Below are 15,664 nucleotides of genomic sequence, written 5' to 3'. Positions count from 1 at the left end.
GCTTTCACGGCCCACTCTCCTCAAGCACATCAAAGACATCCTGTGTGACCTGGCAGAGGGGTGAGGGGAGTCCCTGCCATCTCTGCCTCCGTTCCCTCATCTGTTAAGTACGGTTGTAACATGACCTGAGACGGGCCAATTTTTCAGACAGAACTGACACCATACCTTGTTCCAGGAACTTTAATATTTGTGAGATAAAGTTCTGGCAAATACACACCTTCCCCAGTGCTCTGCACCCTGCCTGGGACAGATAAGCAGGGTGGGCTCTATCTCGTACGAACACAAGCACATGCCTACTCCCGGCATAGACAGAAATCTGTTCTGTTTACAAGTACAAGCAGCAGCTGTAGCCAGGGCTGTCGGGTTGGAGGGCGGAGCTGGTCCCGCTGGGCGCTGACAAGCTGGGGACAGTTATCCACGCGGACCCTGGCCCCATCGAGGTGGTAGGTAGGTAATGAGGCAGGCATCCTGAGCCAGAGGAGGGGCCCTGGCACCCCACCCAACACCAGGGTCAGGGGCTCTCTTTAGGCCTGGGTGGAGCTCTCAAGAAATCCCAGGAGCAGTCCCTAGGAGCAGGCATGGGCCCTGGTCACGCCTCATGGGCTGTCTCTGGGAAAAAAATTTCACGGCATCGCTGTACTGTATCCTGTGGGGACACCACACTGTGGCCGACGGTCCGGGGGTCAGCGTAGATCTCAAAGTCATTCCCACCCTGCACACAATGAAGGACAGAGAAGACACATACATATGTGGTACCTGGAGGAGTTGCCCAGGGCTAAGGCTCATCACACACCCTGGCGTGGGGCCCCTCCCCACATTGGCTCCAGCAGAGCTGCCTCTCCCCCTACCCCTCAGAACCACCCGGAACCCCATCCCATCTTTTCAGTCTTCACCAGACCTGCCCTGATTTTCTGTGTGGCATAGGACAAGTGACCAGCCAGCGCTAGGGCCCAGTCTTCCAATCTGTGTAATGGGGCTGGCGAACACAGGGAGACTCCGCTGAGTCTCCTGGGGATGTGCTCTGTTGCCCTGCGTCCTAGATTTGACCCGGGCACAATTTGGGGTGGAAGGCACCTGGATGCGCCACACTCACAGGGCTGGTCTCGTTCCCAAAGAAGTGAATGGTGTCGAAGCTGTCCTGGTCCAGGCTGTCCAGACAGTAGCGCTTGTCCCAGCCCTCGGGGAAGACGTCAAAGCTGATCATGCCTCCTGTGGGGGGGGGTGGCGGACAAGGCTAACAGAGGCATGGCCGATGGGGTGAACTTGGGCAAGGTGCTTCATTCATCCATTCATTCATTCACTCACTCATTCATTCATTCAACCACCCTTGAGTGCCTGCTCAGAGCCAGCCACAAGGCATGGGAGACTCAGGATCCTCACTGAGTTGTGATCCTGGTGGGGAGAACAGGCAGTCAACAAGCCAGACCAGCACTGCTGGGGAGACCTTTCCGGGACGTGGTACTAAGGGCTGAGCCAGAGTGGCAACAGCGGGGAATCAGGCCTAGTCCCTGCCTGCAATGGTGGAGAAGGGCATGGAGTTTCCTAGCACTAGAGAAGGCTGGGACAGGGAAAGGGTGAGGCCATGCAGGCCCTGGGGTCCAGGAAGGGCTCTGAGCAGGGGTATCCCTCTGGACACTAGGCAGTGGGAGGACAGCTATGTTAGTTAGCCCGAGTCCAAGAACTAACTTGGCAGAGGTGTGAACCGTGGTCAGATTCCAGAAGCATTCTGGATATAGGCCCTGGGACTTGCTAGTGGACTGCACTTGGGAAAGGGTGAGGAGAAACACTGAGGGAGACGCTTTGGTTTTCTGACCTGAGCAATTAGGAGGGTGGCAGGGTGTGGACTGGGTTTCAGTGGGTAAGACCGAGTTGGGGGGTGGCAGGAAGGCTTTCTAAAGGCACTGGGAGTGAGGCTGTGGGCTGGCTTCTGTGTCAGGCTCTCATACCCTCCCCGGGATGAATGGATGGACGTACCTCGAGAGAACCTCAGCCCTTTGCCAGCAAACTCTGTTTTCAGGGCTTCCACGAACTTCTCGCGAATCTTCTCCTTCTGCAGGTAGGGAGGGAACAGACTGAGGCTCAGAGGGTTGCTGTGTGCCAGGCCCTGTGCTGGGCACACAACTGTGGGAGCTCAGGGTCTCCGAGGTGGATACCGTGACCCCCCTTTACAGATGAGGAAACCGAGGCTCAGTGAATGGCTGTGCCTTATTCAAGGTCATCCAGCCTTAGTGGCAGAGCCAGGGCCTGAATCCAGAAGGTCTGTGACTGAACTCGGCCGGATCCTGCCAATGGGGGTGTGGTCAGGGTATCCAAAGGAGCCCTTGGAGTGGAGGCATGAGGAGGAGTTTGAGGGGATGGGGCAGGCCAAAGTCCCAAGGTCCACCTCAGGGCAGGGCTCAGTCCCAACTGCTCTGCCCAGCTCAACAAGCAAATCGGACATGAGAGATGAGCATGAAGAGCCAGGAGCAGGTGAAGTCCTGTTACAGCACAGCAGTGGGTGCTGAGAGGTCAGTAGGATGCCAGGAATAGCCACAGCACCAGCCACACAGCGACGTGGACTGGGCACCTCCTATGTGCAGGGGGTTGGGGGACTCAGCAGTGCTGAGGAGTCCCCTGCTATACCCCACTCCTGGGGTAGGACCTTGTAAGTCCACAGCAGATCTGCAGACCCGGACTAAGGAGGCATTCGCTCATTAGGCCAAGGACCCCTGGCCTGGCCCTGTTGGGGCCACGGACAAACAGCCATGCAGGGCCTAGCAGGGCAGCATCTTGGCTGCCGTGCTAACAGGGGCCAGCACCACACGGGTGGAAGGATCGCACAGTGCAGGGGCAGTCCCCACCTTGCCGAAGGAGCAGTGAGAGCCTGATGGGACAGTCAACTCACAGATGGCCTGGGAGAGAGTCTGGACACATCCTGGGGGAACTGAGAGCCACTGAGATTTTGAAGCACGGGAGTAGAGTGCTAGGTCTGCATTTCAGTCAGTCCAAGTTGGGTAGGACTGGAATGGAGAGAGGCAGGCAGTGGCCAGTGGCTTGGGGCCTGATGTGGGCCAGGAAGGACATGAGTTTAACGCCTGATGTGACCCAATATGAGAGAGAAAGGCAGGCCCTGTGGGTTCCAGGCCTGGTTGTGTGACTTTTCTGAGCCTATTTCCTGGGCTAAAGGATGGAGAGGTAATGAATGAACCCTCCTTTCCTCCCTCTCCTAGAAAAGCAGAAAAGTGGGATGTGAAGCCCCTGCCTACTGTACCCTTGCTGTCCCAGCAGGCAGGTGGGTCCCCAGGGAGGTTAAGAGTCCCCACCAGAGGCCACTCTATGGGCCCAAGGTTAGAGTTAAGGGTGCCCCAGGATGGCTGTATCTCCTGTATCTCCTGAGAACCAGGCTGACCACTGGATGGCCCCATGCGTCAAGTCCAGCCTTAGCAAGGACCAGCACTGTGACCCTGAGCTTAGTTACTTAGCCTCTGGCCTCAGTGTCCTCATCCAAGGAAGGGGACTGACTATCTGCCCTTGGGATCTGAAGGACTGAAGGAGAATAGAACACTTACATGGGATCCTGGCTGGTGTAGGTCACACAAATCAGGAAGTTTGTGCCCTCCCCTCATACTGGGGCAAACAAGAGCCAGAAAGACAAGTGAAGACCCTGGGAGCTGTGGGAAGGGTCAGTGTTGTGTCAGACTTCCACCCTGCCCAGTAATTACAGCCCATGGGATGGGGACTGTGCTTACCCCCACTCTATAGAGGTGACAATGGAGCCACACGGTAGTAAAGCCACTTTTCCAGGCTGCTCGGCAAGCAGGAGGTGGGGCTGAGATTGAAACTGGGTAGCCTGAGTAGAGGCCATCCCTCAATATGTGTATGGGAAGGGTCTTTGGTCAGTGGTCAGTCTTCACCACCCCAAAAAGAAAAGCCTCCATGCCCATGGGCAGTGCCTACCATAATCCTTGGGACATGGAGTGCAGAACAGGGGTGGGCGTCAGTGAGCAACCTTGAGAGTCCTACCCTCAGGGAAACATCAGAGGGTAGCAGATGGAGTTCCAAGTTTAAATCTTTGCTCTGCAACCAATTCCCTATGTGACCTTGGCAAGTCATTTCCCCTCTCTGAGCCTCAGTTTCCTCATTCATAAAATGGGGACAACACCACCTATTTCATTCATTCAGAAGGTATTTCTTGAGCACGTGTCAGGCACAGTGGGTCCAGCAGTGAACAGCCACAGGAATCCTGGCCCTTAAGGGGCCTACAGCTTCAGTGGGGGAGACACACAGTAACCAAGATTTGAAAAGTAGGTGATTGAGTGTATTAGTGGGTGGTGATGGCTGCTTGGGGAGAAATAAGACAGGAGAGAAGCAGGAGGTGCAGAGGGTGCAATGTTAAATGGATGAGAAAGTGACCTGAGCAGATGTGAAGAGGGGGAGGGGATGAGCAGAGGGAAATGTGTTCAAGGTGGAAGGCACAGCCCCCAAGTGGCTATCTCCATCTCCATCTGCTATCTCCAGAATCAGCAAGGAGGATGTGGTTGGAGTGGAGACAGCAAGGGGGAGAGAAGGCCAGAGAGAACACCAGTGGGAAGAGCCTTGGATGGGTGGACTTACTCCATTCCTGAAAAGGCCGGGTGAGTGGTGGGGATGACAAGCAAAATGCAAGTCAAGGTCTAGCAGGGGCAGCATACCCAAAGGCCAGAGAAATACTGGAATGTTCCAAGAACAGATGCACGGAGAAGGCTGAAGGGGGTGGACCCGAGCTGGGCAGACCCCTCAGGGCTCAGGGTACCATAGGAGGGGTTGCGGCATTGCCCACTCCTTACAAGCAGGGAGTGGATGGGGCTGACAGGCTCTAAAAGGCTCTCAGTGGCACCACTGGAGGACAGACTGGCAAGGGTTTATGGGGGGGGAGTAGCCTGGGGGAGAGACACACAGGTGAACAGATTTGAGACCACTCCAGAGGCTGAATTAAGAGGAATTACTGCTGGGCTCGACATGGGTGGGAAGGTAGAGATGATGTCCTTGGCTAAGTGGTGGCTGCTGGTGCTGCTCACCAAGGGAGGGAAACCAGCCATATGGGAAAGATGCAGGAGTGTCCACACCATGGCACACGGTGGGTGTCCCAAAGGGTATTGGCTGAATCAGAACGCCACCCCCTACACCCCGATCCATCTTGCTGATGAGAAAGCAAGGGCCCAGAGAGGCCGAATGACCCAGGTCCTATAGCCTAAGGTTGCACAGTTGGTGGCACCTTGTCTAGTTCGGAGAACTCGATTCGCTCCTCCAGGGTACAGCTCCGGCCGATGGGTGAGATGTTCAGCATGCCATTCCGGAACTCGATGAAGGTTCCACTGGTGGTCACAGGAGCAAGAGGGAGGGCAGGGAACCAGAGAGAAGAATGGCCCTGAATTCAAATCCAGTCCCCTCTGGGACCACTGCCTCCTTGGACCTCACTCGGGACAAGAATCCACACACCAATAAGTTGGGGCCCTGGCACCTGCAGATCCCATCTGAGAGACCTGCCCCTGTCCTCCCTCGGGCCTGGGGGGGGTGGTGGCGGTGGGGCGGAGGAGGCTGGATGCAAGGCTGGGAGGGGTCTCACCGCTTCTTGGGCAGTCTGAGCAGAGCCATGTAACGGAGGCAGAAGTTGATCAAGTCCTGCAGCAGCTCCTCCCCCAAGTGGTTCTGGATGGTCTGGGCAGGAAACATGGGGCTCTGAGTGTGGTGGGCACAGTGCTCTCCCCCATCCCAGGACAAAGGCCCCCATGGGGTGTGCCACTACCAAAAAGGGTCCCAGGTTAAGGCCCTGGGGAGTACTGACCTGCTTGGAGAGCAGTCGTCCATGCTTATACTGCACTGTCCCATTCTCAGCAAACACATAATCAAACTTCTCGATGACTTCAGGGGTACATAGGAGCCAGGAAGAAAGAGAGTATGAGACCACCCAGAGCCAAGTACGGGGATAAAGGCCACACTCCTTAGTTTGCCATTCAAAGCCCATTTGTTCCATTCTAAGCCTGCTTTCCTGGGCTCTTCACCTTCAGCTTCTTTCACAAACAAGCGAACAAGCCAGTCAGTCTCTGGGCCCTGGTTCACAGGGGTCCTTCAGCCTCGAAGGCCCTCCCCTCACTTCCCCTTCCCCCTCCAAGATCCAGCTTCTTCTTCTGGAAGGCTTCCCGGACTCCCCAGCAGAGGGCGCCATTTCCATTGTGCTCCCACAGCTCCAAGGCCCAGGGGGTGCCGCTGGGTTTTCCAGTTTCCATCACTGTTCTGGAAGGCTGGTTGCATGGGGGAAGTTATCAGCTCTAGCTGCCACAGTAAGTGGCTGGATGGGTCGGTGGAGATGCAGACGTGGACACACAGGGAGATATTTCCAGATTGGCTGACAGAATGCACAAGGCGGTGGGGAGAAAGGGAAAAGTCAAGTTTCTGGTTTGAGGACTGGTGGGGTCTGCCTCAACTGAGCTGAGATGGGAACTCAGCTGTGAACAGATGCTCTGGGTCCCGGGGGGCCTTCAGAATCCTTCTCTATTGAATGGGATAACCGTGCCCACCCTAATGTGTGGTTGTGACCATGCAATGAAAAGAAGTCAACACATGGTCATTTTCAATCTGACCATGCGCATTTTAAAGAGGAAACACAAGAGACTCAGCCGAGAGAGCTGAGGATGTAAACTATCCCAGGGCAAGATTCTGCAGGCTTTGTTCCCTGCCCTTTCTCCAAAGCCTGACACAGTGCCTGGCACATGGCCCGTGCTCAGCATGCATCAGTGATGGAGAGATCTGGCTGTTTCCTCTACTTGCTCTGCCCCACAGAAGCGGGGCTGGGTCTTTGAAGGCACACAGGGTCCAAGGACCTCCCGAACTCCCTACCTCCACCCAGACTGTGGCACTGGCTCTGGGTGCCCCTCCTACCTTCATCCCCCTCTCCCAGCTGCTCAGCAATCTTAGAGTAGTCGGAGCCGCCCACCACACCGATCTGCACCCTACTTCGCAGCTTCTGCAGGAAGGCAGCCACCTCAGGGTCAATTTTCTGCAGGGGGTTGGGTGGGAAAGCACAAGATTTCTGGCTGTCAGCATGTCTGGGACCTCCACTCGGCCCTCACTCAGTGCTCAGAATCCAGGGAGCCCATGTTCCATCTGAATCTGAGCTAGTTCAAGGTTTAGAAGCCAGACCTCAAAATTAGAAGCAATGGGTTCAGATGCTGGCCCAAGTCTCAATTGCAGGCTGATCTTGAGCAATTGGCTTTGCTTTCTTTGCCTTAGTGACTGCCTCATTTATAAAAGGGGGATCAAAGTAGCAACCTGCTGCTATGGAGGTGGTCACTACTAAGATTAAATGAGATACTTCATGGAAACGAACAAGCAATTAGCTGGTGACTAATCATATGAGGATTCCCCAAGGAAGTGAAAACTAATGAGTTACACTCCATGTTTTCAGACTTTCAGCTATTTAAAGCTGACAGTGCCTACAGTGAATTGAATGAATGACCATATCAAATGCTGCCAGTGAGAGTGTAAATTGGTGCAACCACTTTGGAGGATAGTTTGGCAAGATCTATGAAAACTTATGCATGCACCCTGTCACCCAGAATTTCCACTTCTCTTGCCTGGGTGTATATGGAAGTTCACTAGGTATGGTTTACCATAGTGAAAGCCTGCAAACAACTCAGGCTTGTCAACCAGAGAATGGTAAATACCTGCTCTGAAATACTATACTGTGGTTACACAGAGTAAGGCAGGCCTGTGCTTCCAATAGGGGAGAGCCCCTAAGACATGCTGTTAACTGCCAAAAACAAGTTGCAGGGAGTGCCTGGGTGGTACAGTTTGTTAAGTGACTCTTGGTTTCGGCTCAGGTCTTGATCTCAGAATCCTGAGATCAAGCCCCAACTCCAGGTCAATGCTCAATGCAGAGTCTGCTTGAGACTCTCTTCCCCTGTCCGCCCCCTCTGTAAAATAAGTAAATAAATCTTAAAAAAAAAAAAAAAAAAGAAGAAGGCAAGTTGCAGAAAGCACACACAATATGATATCACTCATTAAAAAAAAAAAAAAAAAAAAAAGGAAAGGAAAGGCTCACAAAAACTGCTTAATATTGTTCTGAGAAAACAGAAATCTAGATGAAGATCTGGAAGGAAACCACAACAGGCTTTCCTTGGGGTGGGGATGGGCCTGGGCCTGGGATTCTGATGTAGTCAGAGAGGACTTTAGCCTTCTCTGTTTTCATGCTTTACAGGAGAATCCTGAATATATGTCTAATTAAAAATTAACTTCTATTTATTTATTTCTAGCTTATTTATTTACTTATTTATTTTAGTAATCTCTATACCACCTGGAGCTAGAATATGATCCTCAGATCAAGAGTCACATGCTCTTCTGAGTCAGCCAGGCACCCCCAAAATTAACTTTTAAAAAAGCACTAAGGATAGGGCTTGGTATTAACACCGGTGGACAGCAATAACACAGTGTTCTTGTATAGGTTCCTGGGTCAGTGGAGCAAAGGGTCAGAGGGAGGGACTGAGGCTGTGCCTTAGACCTTGCTGCCCTCTCTCTACTGTCCTTTTTCTCCCATCCCTGAGCACCGTGGAGGGAGGGCACCCTGATTCCAAGGCCCTCTCATAGGGCAGGGCAGGGGGGTGCATTCAGGACCTAAGAGGGGAGGTGAAGACCTGGCCTCCCATCAGCCTCTGCCCTGAAGCTCAACCCTATGGCTCCCTGCTCTAGGGGATCCCAGTTGTTCTCCTTATGGCCCGACAGGAGAACAGAATACCCTCAGGACTGGCAAGAGGCCTGTTTATTTATGTACCCAGCTGGTGAGGACCGGTCTAGGGGGTCACCTAGGGTGAGAGGCAAAGCTAGAAAAACTGAGCGTGGAGCAGAATTTGGAGGATCAACATAGTGACAAGTCTTCAGAAGAGCTGTACTCTCCCTGGGCCATAATACCTTCACAGTGACCACACTGGGCCCGGGGACGCTCACCTCCAGGTGGGCGGAGCCCAAAACTCATCTGAAAAGGTACAGAAGCCCTACTTCCCTCCAGAACGGAGGCTGGGAGGTAACGTGGGTGAGGAACTTGAGAACCAGACCTAGGCCCAGGCCTGTAGAGGTCGGGTGGGATGGCTCCAAGCCCCCGCACTCGGTTCTGATGCTTGGGCGCGTGTCGAGCCCCGTCTAAAACCCTGGGCTCGGATGCCAGCTTCGGGCCACAGGTGTGTCTTAGGGGCGGGAGCCGGGGCTGGGGAGGCGGGGGCGTCGGGGACCAGGCCTCGGCGAGAGGAAGCCTGAGCTGGGGAAGGGAAGCTAGGTCCCGCTCGCAGCCTCCTCCCTCCAGCATCCCACCCACCCCGACGCTCCCGGGCAGGAGGTGGGCGCAGGTGCTCGGGGGCTGCGACGTGGTGACCGGGTCCCCATCACTCCCAGCGGACGGCCGTGGGGCGTCAGGGGCCGCGGACCGCTGCATCCCACACTCGGTCCTGGAGGGCCCCGGGGTCACCACTTTGGGCCTCTGAGCGTCCGCGCGACACTCCCGATGGGAAGCGCTGAACGTCGGGGCCTTACCTGGCGAGCCGGCGTGAGGGTCCCGTCCACGTCAAACAGGCAGAGGACGCGCTCCTTCCTGCGGGCGCCCTCAGCGGCGACGGCCATGGCTGCAGCTCCGCTCGCGCGGGAGACGCCGGGGATGCGGCCGCGGGAGCCGCTTCGGAAAGAGGCTGGAACGGGCGGGGCCTGGGGGGGCGGGGCCAGCCGGCAGGGCCGCGGGGCCCGCCCGCGAAGGGGCGTGATCAGGGCGTGATCTCGGCGGGAGGGGCGGGGCTGGGGCGGGGCCAGCCGGCAGGGCCGCGGGGCCCCGCCCAAGAAAGGCCGTGGCCAGGGCGTGATCTCGGCGGGAGGGGGCGGGGCCCGAGCGGACTCAGGAAGGCCGATTCTGATTGCGTCAGGAGGGCAGGGGGCGGGGCAAGGGGCGGGGCAGAACGCGGCGGATTGGTCGGACGGGCCCAGACCAGACGGGCGGGGCCTGGGCCTGGGCCCAGCGGGAAGTGAGGGCTAGAACCCGGAAGAGAGGAGCGGGGCTTCCGCGGGTTGACTCTGAGTGTATCTAGTCGAGAAGGGGCTGGCAGCGGGCGGAGCCTCGAACCCCGCAGTGCAGGGGGCGGGGGCGGGGGCGGGACTCCTTGGACCCGAGCTGTCCCCGATTCTCCCTGCCTGCCATCTATGACTCATTCCCTCGTTGCTAATCCCTTTGCCCTACAAATTTTAAGCTTTAAGTAATCTGATGGCCTTTGCTCAGGCTCTGGACTTTGCCAGATGGCCTTACTCCTCCCGCTGTCATTCTGTCCACCGCATGAGGCCCAGCTCATGGTCTGCCTCCTTAAAGAAACCTTCCTGGATCCCTCTTTTCGCAACCATTTAACCATCGCATTGACTTTATGGTCAGTCCTAGGTTGTCCGCTACTATGTGACTTTGGCCAAGTCACTGCACTGAGGCTTTGTGTCTCCATCTGTAAAATGGGAAGAATACCACCTACTTTGTAAGGTTGCTGTGCACCTGCAAAGAAATAATAAATATAATGGAGCCCACATGGGACCTGGTGCTCCGCAGACCTACGCCAAAGGAGAATTTATACAGATGTGCTTGATATTGTTACTGATTAAACAGCTATTGGCACGTCAAAATGATGTAGTTTTGGAATACAGGTGAGGATTGGTGGGGTGAGGTCTGGAGCCCATGACCACGAAAGAATTCTTGAGACTTCTTTGATCAAAATGGTGGTTTTATTAAAGCACAGAGACAGGACCTGTGGGCAGGAGGAGCTGCACTGGGGTTGTGAGGAGTGGCTGATTATATATTTGGGAGTTGGGAGAGGTAAGGAAAAGGGAAATTTTCAAAAGAACTTTCATATGCTAAAGAGGACCTACAAGATACTGGAGGCCTTGCCTTTGTCAGGTTAAGGTTGTTTTTCCTTCTTGCAATGCATTAACATTAAGATAGTTGGGAGCTTCCTGGAGAAATGTTACACTCTCTCCACTTCAAGTAGCTGCCAATAGGCTGCATCTAATTGTATCTACATTTCCTTCTGGAAGCTAGGATATTGATAAAAATGCTTTGTTCTTGTAAATTACTAAACATTTGTAAGCTGAGGGAGATTTATGTCTTGCAGGATTGTGATCTCTGTAAGTTAACTATTTGTTTTTCCTTAGCTTTAGGGCAGCCAGGCCAGGAGTGTCTAAGGAATGTCACCTGGGGGAGGGGCTGGTTGCTGGGTGTCAGCTTGTGCTTTGTACTCAGCTAGCCTTGTTCTCCCTAATCAAAGTCTTTTTTCTAACAATTTTCTTTAAAAAAAATATATTTTATTTATTTATTCATGAGAGAGAGAGAGAGAGGCAGAGACACAGGCAGAGGGAGAAGCAGGCTCCATGCAGGGAGCCTGATGTGGGACTCGACCCGGGACTCCAGGATCACACCCTGGGCCAAAGGCAGGCGCTAAACTGCTACCCAGGGATCCCCCCTCATCAAAGTCTTAAAAATGAGCCAGCAATTTAACTTGCAGAAAATAAGGAGAAAAATTGGGGATTGGTTAATTTTTTTTTTTTTAAGATTTTATTTATTTATTCATGAGAGACACAGGCAAAGGGAGAAGCAGGCTCCATGCAGGAATCCCGACGCAGGACTCCATCCCAGACTCGATCCCAGTTCTCTTGGATCACGCCCTGGGCTGAAGGCAGGCGCTAAACCGTTGAGCCACCCAGGGATCCCCTTGGGGAATTGGTTAAATGAACTATAATCCATTTATGAGGTGAAGTTCTGTGAAGCCATAAAACCTGTGTTGTAGAATATTTTGTGTGGAAAGAGCTTGCAAGCTTGCAACAAAAAGTAGCTGTCTGCGGGTGCTGATATGATGGTGAGTTTCAAAGTTTTTTCTTCTTTTGGAAATGCATTGACTGCAGGTTCCTCTTCATTGGGACTCTCCTTTTTGGCTTCCTTCCATACTTTCAGAGCCAAGCCCACCCCTACCTCCCTCTGTGCTTCCAGGGGATACCCTGGCCGGACATTTTTGCTGCACCCACCATTCTTGCCCTGATGCCTGTGATCAGCTCTGGCAGTTTTCGTTATCCATATCCTCTTGTTGTGCCCAAAGACTGCAAATCCGAGAAACCACCAAGGAGCCGAACCTATGCAAGCGCATGAGGGTTTATTAGCAAGCTCAAGCTTGGGTCCAAGTATACCCGACACAGCGGAGCAGGGACTTGGACCCCGAGGTGGGTTACAGCTGGGTTTTTTATAGGCTGGTCTATACATTCTGATATGGGGCTTAAGGGCATTGAGCTCTGTTCTCATTCTAATATGGGACTTTCTACCACGGGGGTGGGCTCTGTTGTCTTTCTGATAGGATTCTCTGCCTAGGGCAATTCTGAGCTCTGTTGTCTTTCTGATATGGGATTCATTCTGCAGTTTTTCCTATAAAATTCAGCTCTTATTCACAGGGGCCTAAGATGGCTGTACTTGTGCTAATGCTAAACTTGAGGTGGAGTGGCCTTGATTTTTCTTGGCCTCCACACTCTGAGTGGCACTTCAGTGTACAATGCTCTTGATAGTTGGGTTTTTGTTTGGTTGGTTGGTTTTGTCTTGGTAACTGTGCTGCTCTGGGAAGATCACTGGAGGCAGAGTTAGGAAAATTGCAGATTGGTCCCTGCTAACTATAAGGACTTGGACAGGTCACCTTTCCTGATTTGTTTTTTCATCAATATAATGGGGATTTAATCCCCACCTGAGATAATTGTGTCATAGTCATGCTAGTGATGAGATAGTAGTGATAAGATAGTAGTAGTGATAGTAGTGAGGAGACAGTAGTGATGAAGGAGTAGCAGGCAAGCTAAGGACAAAGCACAGCTGACACCCTGCAACCTCCTCCCTCCTAGGTGGGATCCTGTGACATTCCTCCGGGGAAACTTCCAACTATCTTAATTTTAATGCTTTTCTAGGGAGAAAACCAACCTTAACTTGACAATAACAAGGCCTCCAGTATTCTGAGAGTCCTTTTTAGCAGATGAAAGTCTTTTTAGACACCTCCTTTTTCCTCATCCTCAACTCCCAAGTATATAATCAACCATTCCTCATGCCCCCAGTCCAGCAGCTTTCTGCCCACAAATTCTGTCCATGTGCTGTAATAAAACTACCTTTTTATAAAATCATCCTTTTACACCAAAAATGTCTCAAGAATTCTTTCTTGGGACACCTGGGTGGCTCAGTGGTTGAGTGTCTGCCTGCCTTGGCTCAGGTTGTGATCCCAGGGTCCTGGGATCGAGTCCTGAATCGGGTTCCCCAGAGGGAGCCTGCTTCTCCCTCTGCCTATGTCTCTGCCTCTCTGTGTCTCTCATGAATAAATAAATAAAATCTTAAAAGAAAAAAAAGAATTATTTCTTGACCATCAGCTCTGGACCTCACCAACATTCCAAAACGACATCAGTAGTATCATTATTTACTGATCCCTGACTATGTGCTAGCCACCACTCTGAGCACTTGGCCACATAATTTCATTCATTCCCAAGGTAGCTCTAGAGGGTACTATTATTGCAGGATTTCTTTTACTTTGGTGCCTGCAGTTATTTATTATATATTTTTAAAGATTTTATTTATTTATTCATGAGAGACACAGAGAGAGAGAGAGAGAGGCAGAGACACAGGCAGAGGGAGAAGCTGGCTCCATGCAGGGAGCCCGACGTGGAACTCATCCCAGGACTCCAGGATTATGCCCTGGGCCGAAGGCAGGCGCTCAACCAGGTGCTTAACTGCTGAGCCACCCAGGGATCCCAGTCTAGGGGTTTTTATGGGCTTCTCGCAGGCTGTTTTAACCTGATTAACCCTCCATGCACCTGTCACCCAAACAGGTTTTTGTCATTTATCTATCATGTGAGAAAGGATAGAGGGCTCTTTCCAGAGTGGGTATAAAATCCTTTTAAGGATGGTTTCCTCTTAGGGCAGGGGTGGGATGCGTGGGTGGAGGCCCTTGTCCCTGCTTGCCTTTCTTCCAACTATCCTTCATTACTGTCTCCACTCAGGGAAGAAAAACAAAAGGGATGTGCCCAAGACTATATGAAGCACTGGGCTGAGACCAGTGGGTAGGTAAGGTGAGTTATCTGCCACAGGCAAAAAACAGGAGAGCACCAAAATAAATAGCAAAATAGGGCAGCCCGGGTAGCTCAGCGGTTTAGTGCCACCTTCAGCCCAACGTGTGATCTTGGAGACCTGGGATCGAGTCCCACGTCAGGATTCCTGCATGGAGCCTGCTTTTCCCTCTGCCTCTCTCTCTCTGTGTCTCTCATGAATAAATAAAATCTTTTTTAAAAATGTAAATAAAAATAAATAGCAAAATAAATGGCATTTTAATTTTTTTTTAACTTAATATTTTTGAAAGTCAAAATTAATGCAAAAAAATCCACAATGAGCAAAACATCAGATAAAATTTAGAGCGCCCAGGTGGCAGTCAATTGAGCATCTGACTCTTGGTTTCTGCTCAGGTTATGATCTCAGAGCTGTGAAATAGAGCCCTGTGCTGGATACCACACTCAGCACGGAGCTTGCTTGAGATTCTCTCTCTCTCTCAAATAAATCTTTTTTTTTTTTTTAAGATTTTATTTATTCAGACAGAGACACAGGCAGAGGGAGAAGCAGGCTCCATGCAGGGAGCCCAACGTGGGACTGGATCTCTAGACTCCAGGATCACGCCCTGAGCTGAAGACAGACGCTCAATCACTGAGCCACCCAGGTGTCCCATCAAATAAATAAATCTTAAAAAAAAAAAAAAAAAAAAAGGATCAGTAATTGTGCCCTGCTGAGGAGCCATTGTTAAGCTGGGCAAAAGAAAAAAATCTTTTTTTTCCAGGCCCTGTACCAGAGTTTGGTTCATTGATTAAACAAATGCATTGTGCTACACACTGTTCTGGGTTCCAGGAACAAAACAAGGGCCTTGCCCTCAAGAAGCTTTTGTTTTCTGTTGGATACAGACAGCAAACAGAATCATCTCTGTGGGAAGGAAAACCCAACTTGTTCTCCTGCTCCTCCTCCTTCTGCTCCATCTGGATCTGGTCCCTGGGGCTCTGAGCGCAGGCAGGACCTGAGACCCTCCCAGGACCCAGGAGTGTAGAGCCTGTGGGTGGGAGCTGGAATTGCGTAGATTAATTTCTCATATCTCATGGCCAATACCTGTTTCATTGCCCAAGAATTCCTAGGAACTGATTAAATCCAGATACCCGGGCCCCAGCCCTGCTGCTGGGATCCAGAAGCCATAGGATGGGGTTCACAGAGGCAGGACAGGTTTTTGTCTCCTGTGGACTGGGTCCACAGCAATAGCACACCTGTGCCTTATTTTTTTATTTATTTTTATTTTTATTTATGATAGTCACAGAGAGAGAGAGAGAGAGAGGCAGAGACATAGGCAGAGGGAGAAGCAGGCTCCATGCACCGGGAGCCCGACGTGGGATTCGATTCCGGGTCTCCAGGATCGCGCCCTGGGCCAAAGGCAGGCGCTAAACCGCTGCGCCACCCAGGGATCCCACACCTGTGCCTTAGATCTGTAGTGAACTCATTTCCTTATAAATACCTTTCAAGAGTCTCTTCCTGATTTCTTACCTCAACCATTTCATTCATAAAGCCACTGAAACCCATAGAGGGGGAGTGAGCTGCCCA

General features: G+C 52.2%; 2 protein-coding genes across 3 annotated transcripts in view; one reads left to right on the top strand and one right to left on the bottom strand.

The window, feature by feature from the left end:
* Window positions 1–164: 164 nt before the first annotated feature.
* Window positions 165–9,695, bottom strand: PMM1 (phosphomannomutase 1). The gene is made up of 8 exons (XM_041756690.1): window positions 9,538–9,695; window positions 6,898–7,015; window positions 5,804–5,880; window positions 5,585–5,676; window positions 5,234–5,333; window positions 1,975–2,050; window positions 1,094–1,209; window positions 165–712 (listed from the first exon to the last, which is right to left on the bottom strand). Exons 1-8 carry the CDS (start codon window positions 9,622–9,624, stop codon window positions 590–592), a joined length of 789 nt encoding a protein of 262 aa, XP_041612624.1. The 5' UTR covers window positions 9,625–9,695; the 3' UTR covers window positions 165–589.
* A 2,072-nt stretch (window positions 9,696–11,767) lies between these two features.
* XRCC6 (X-ray repair cross complementing 6) overlaps window positions 11,768–15,664 on the top strand; it is a 55,649-nt gene continuing 51,752 nt past the window's right edge. Inside the window, exon 1 of one of the 2 annotated variants that reach the window (XM_041755721.1) lies at window positions 11,768–11,879. The gene's annotated coding sequence lies outside the window, so the exon portion shown is untranslated. Of the gene's footprint in view, window positions 11,880–14,087; window positions 14,107–15,664 lie in introns of those variants that run through there. The other variant, XM_041755726.1, reaches the window with a different exon arrangement.

This window comes from Vulpes lagopus, chromosome 5, assembly GCF_018345385.1.
Source record: "Vulpes lagopus strain Blue_001 chromosome 5, ASM1834538v1, whole genome shotgun sequence".
NCBI lineage: Eukaryota > Metazoa > Chordata > Mammalia > Carnivora > Canidae > Vulpes > Vulpes lagopus.
The sequence above is the reverse complement of the archived record's forward strand: the minus strand, read 5'-3'. Positions and strand labels throughout refer to the sequence as shown.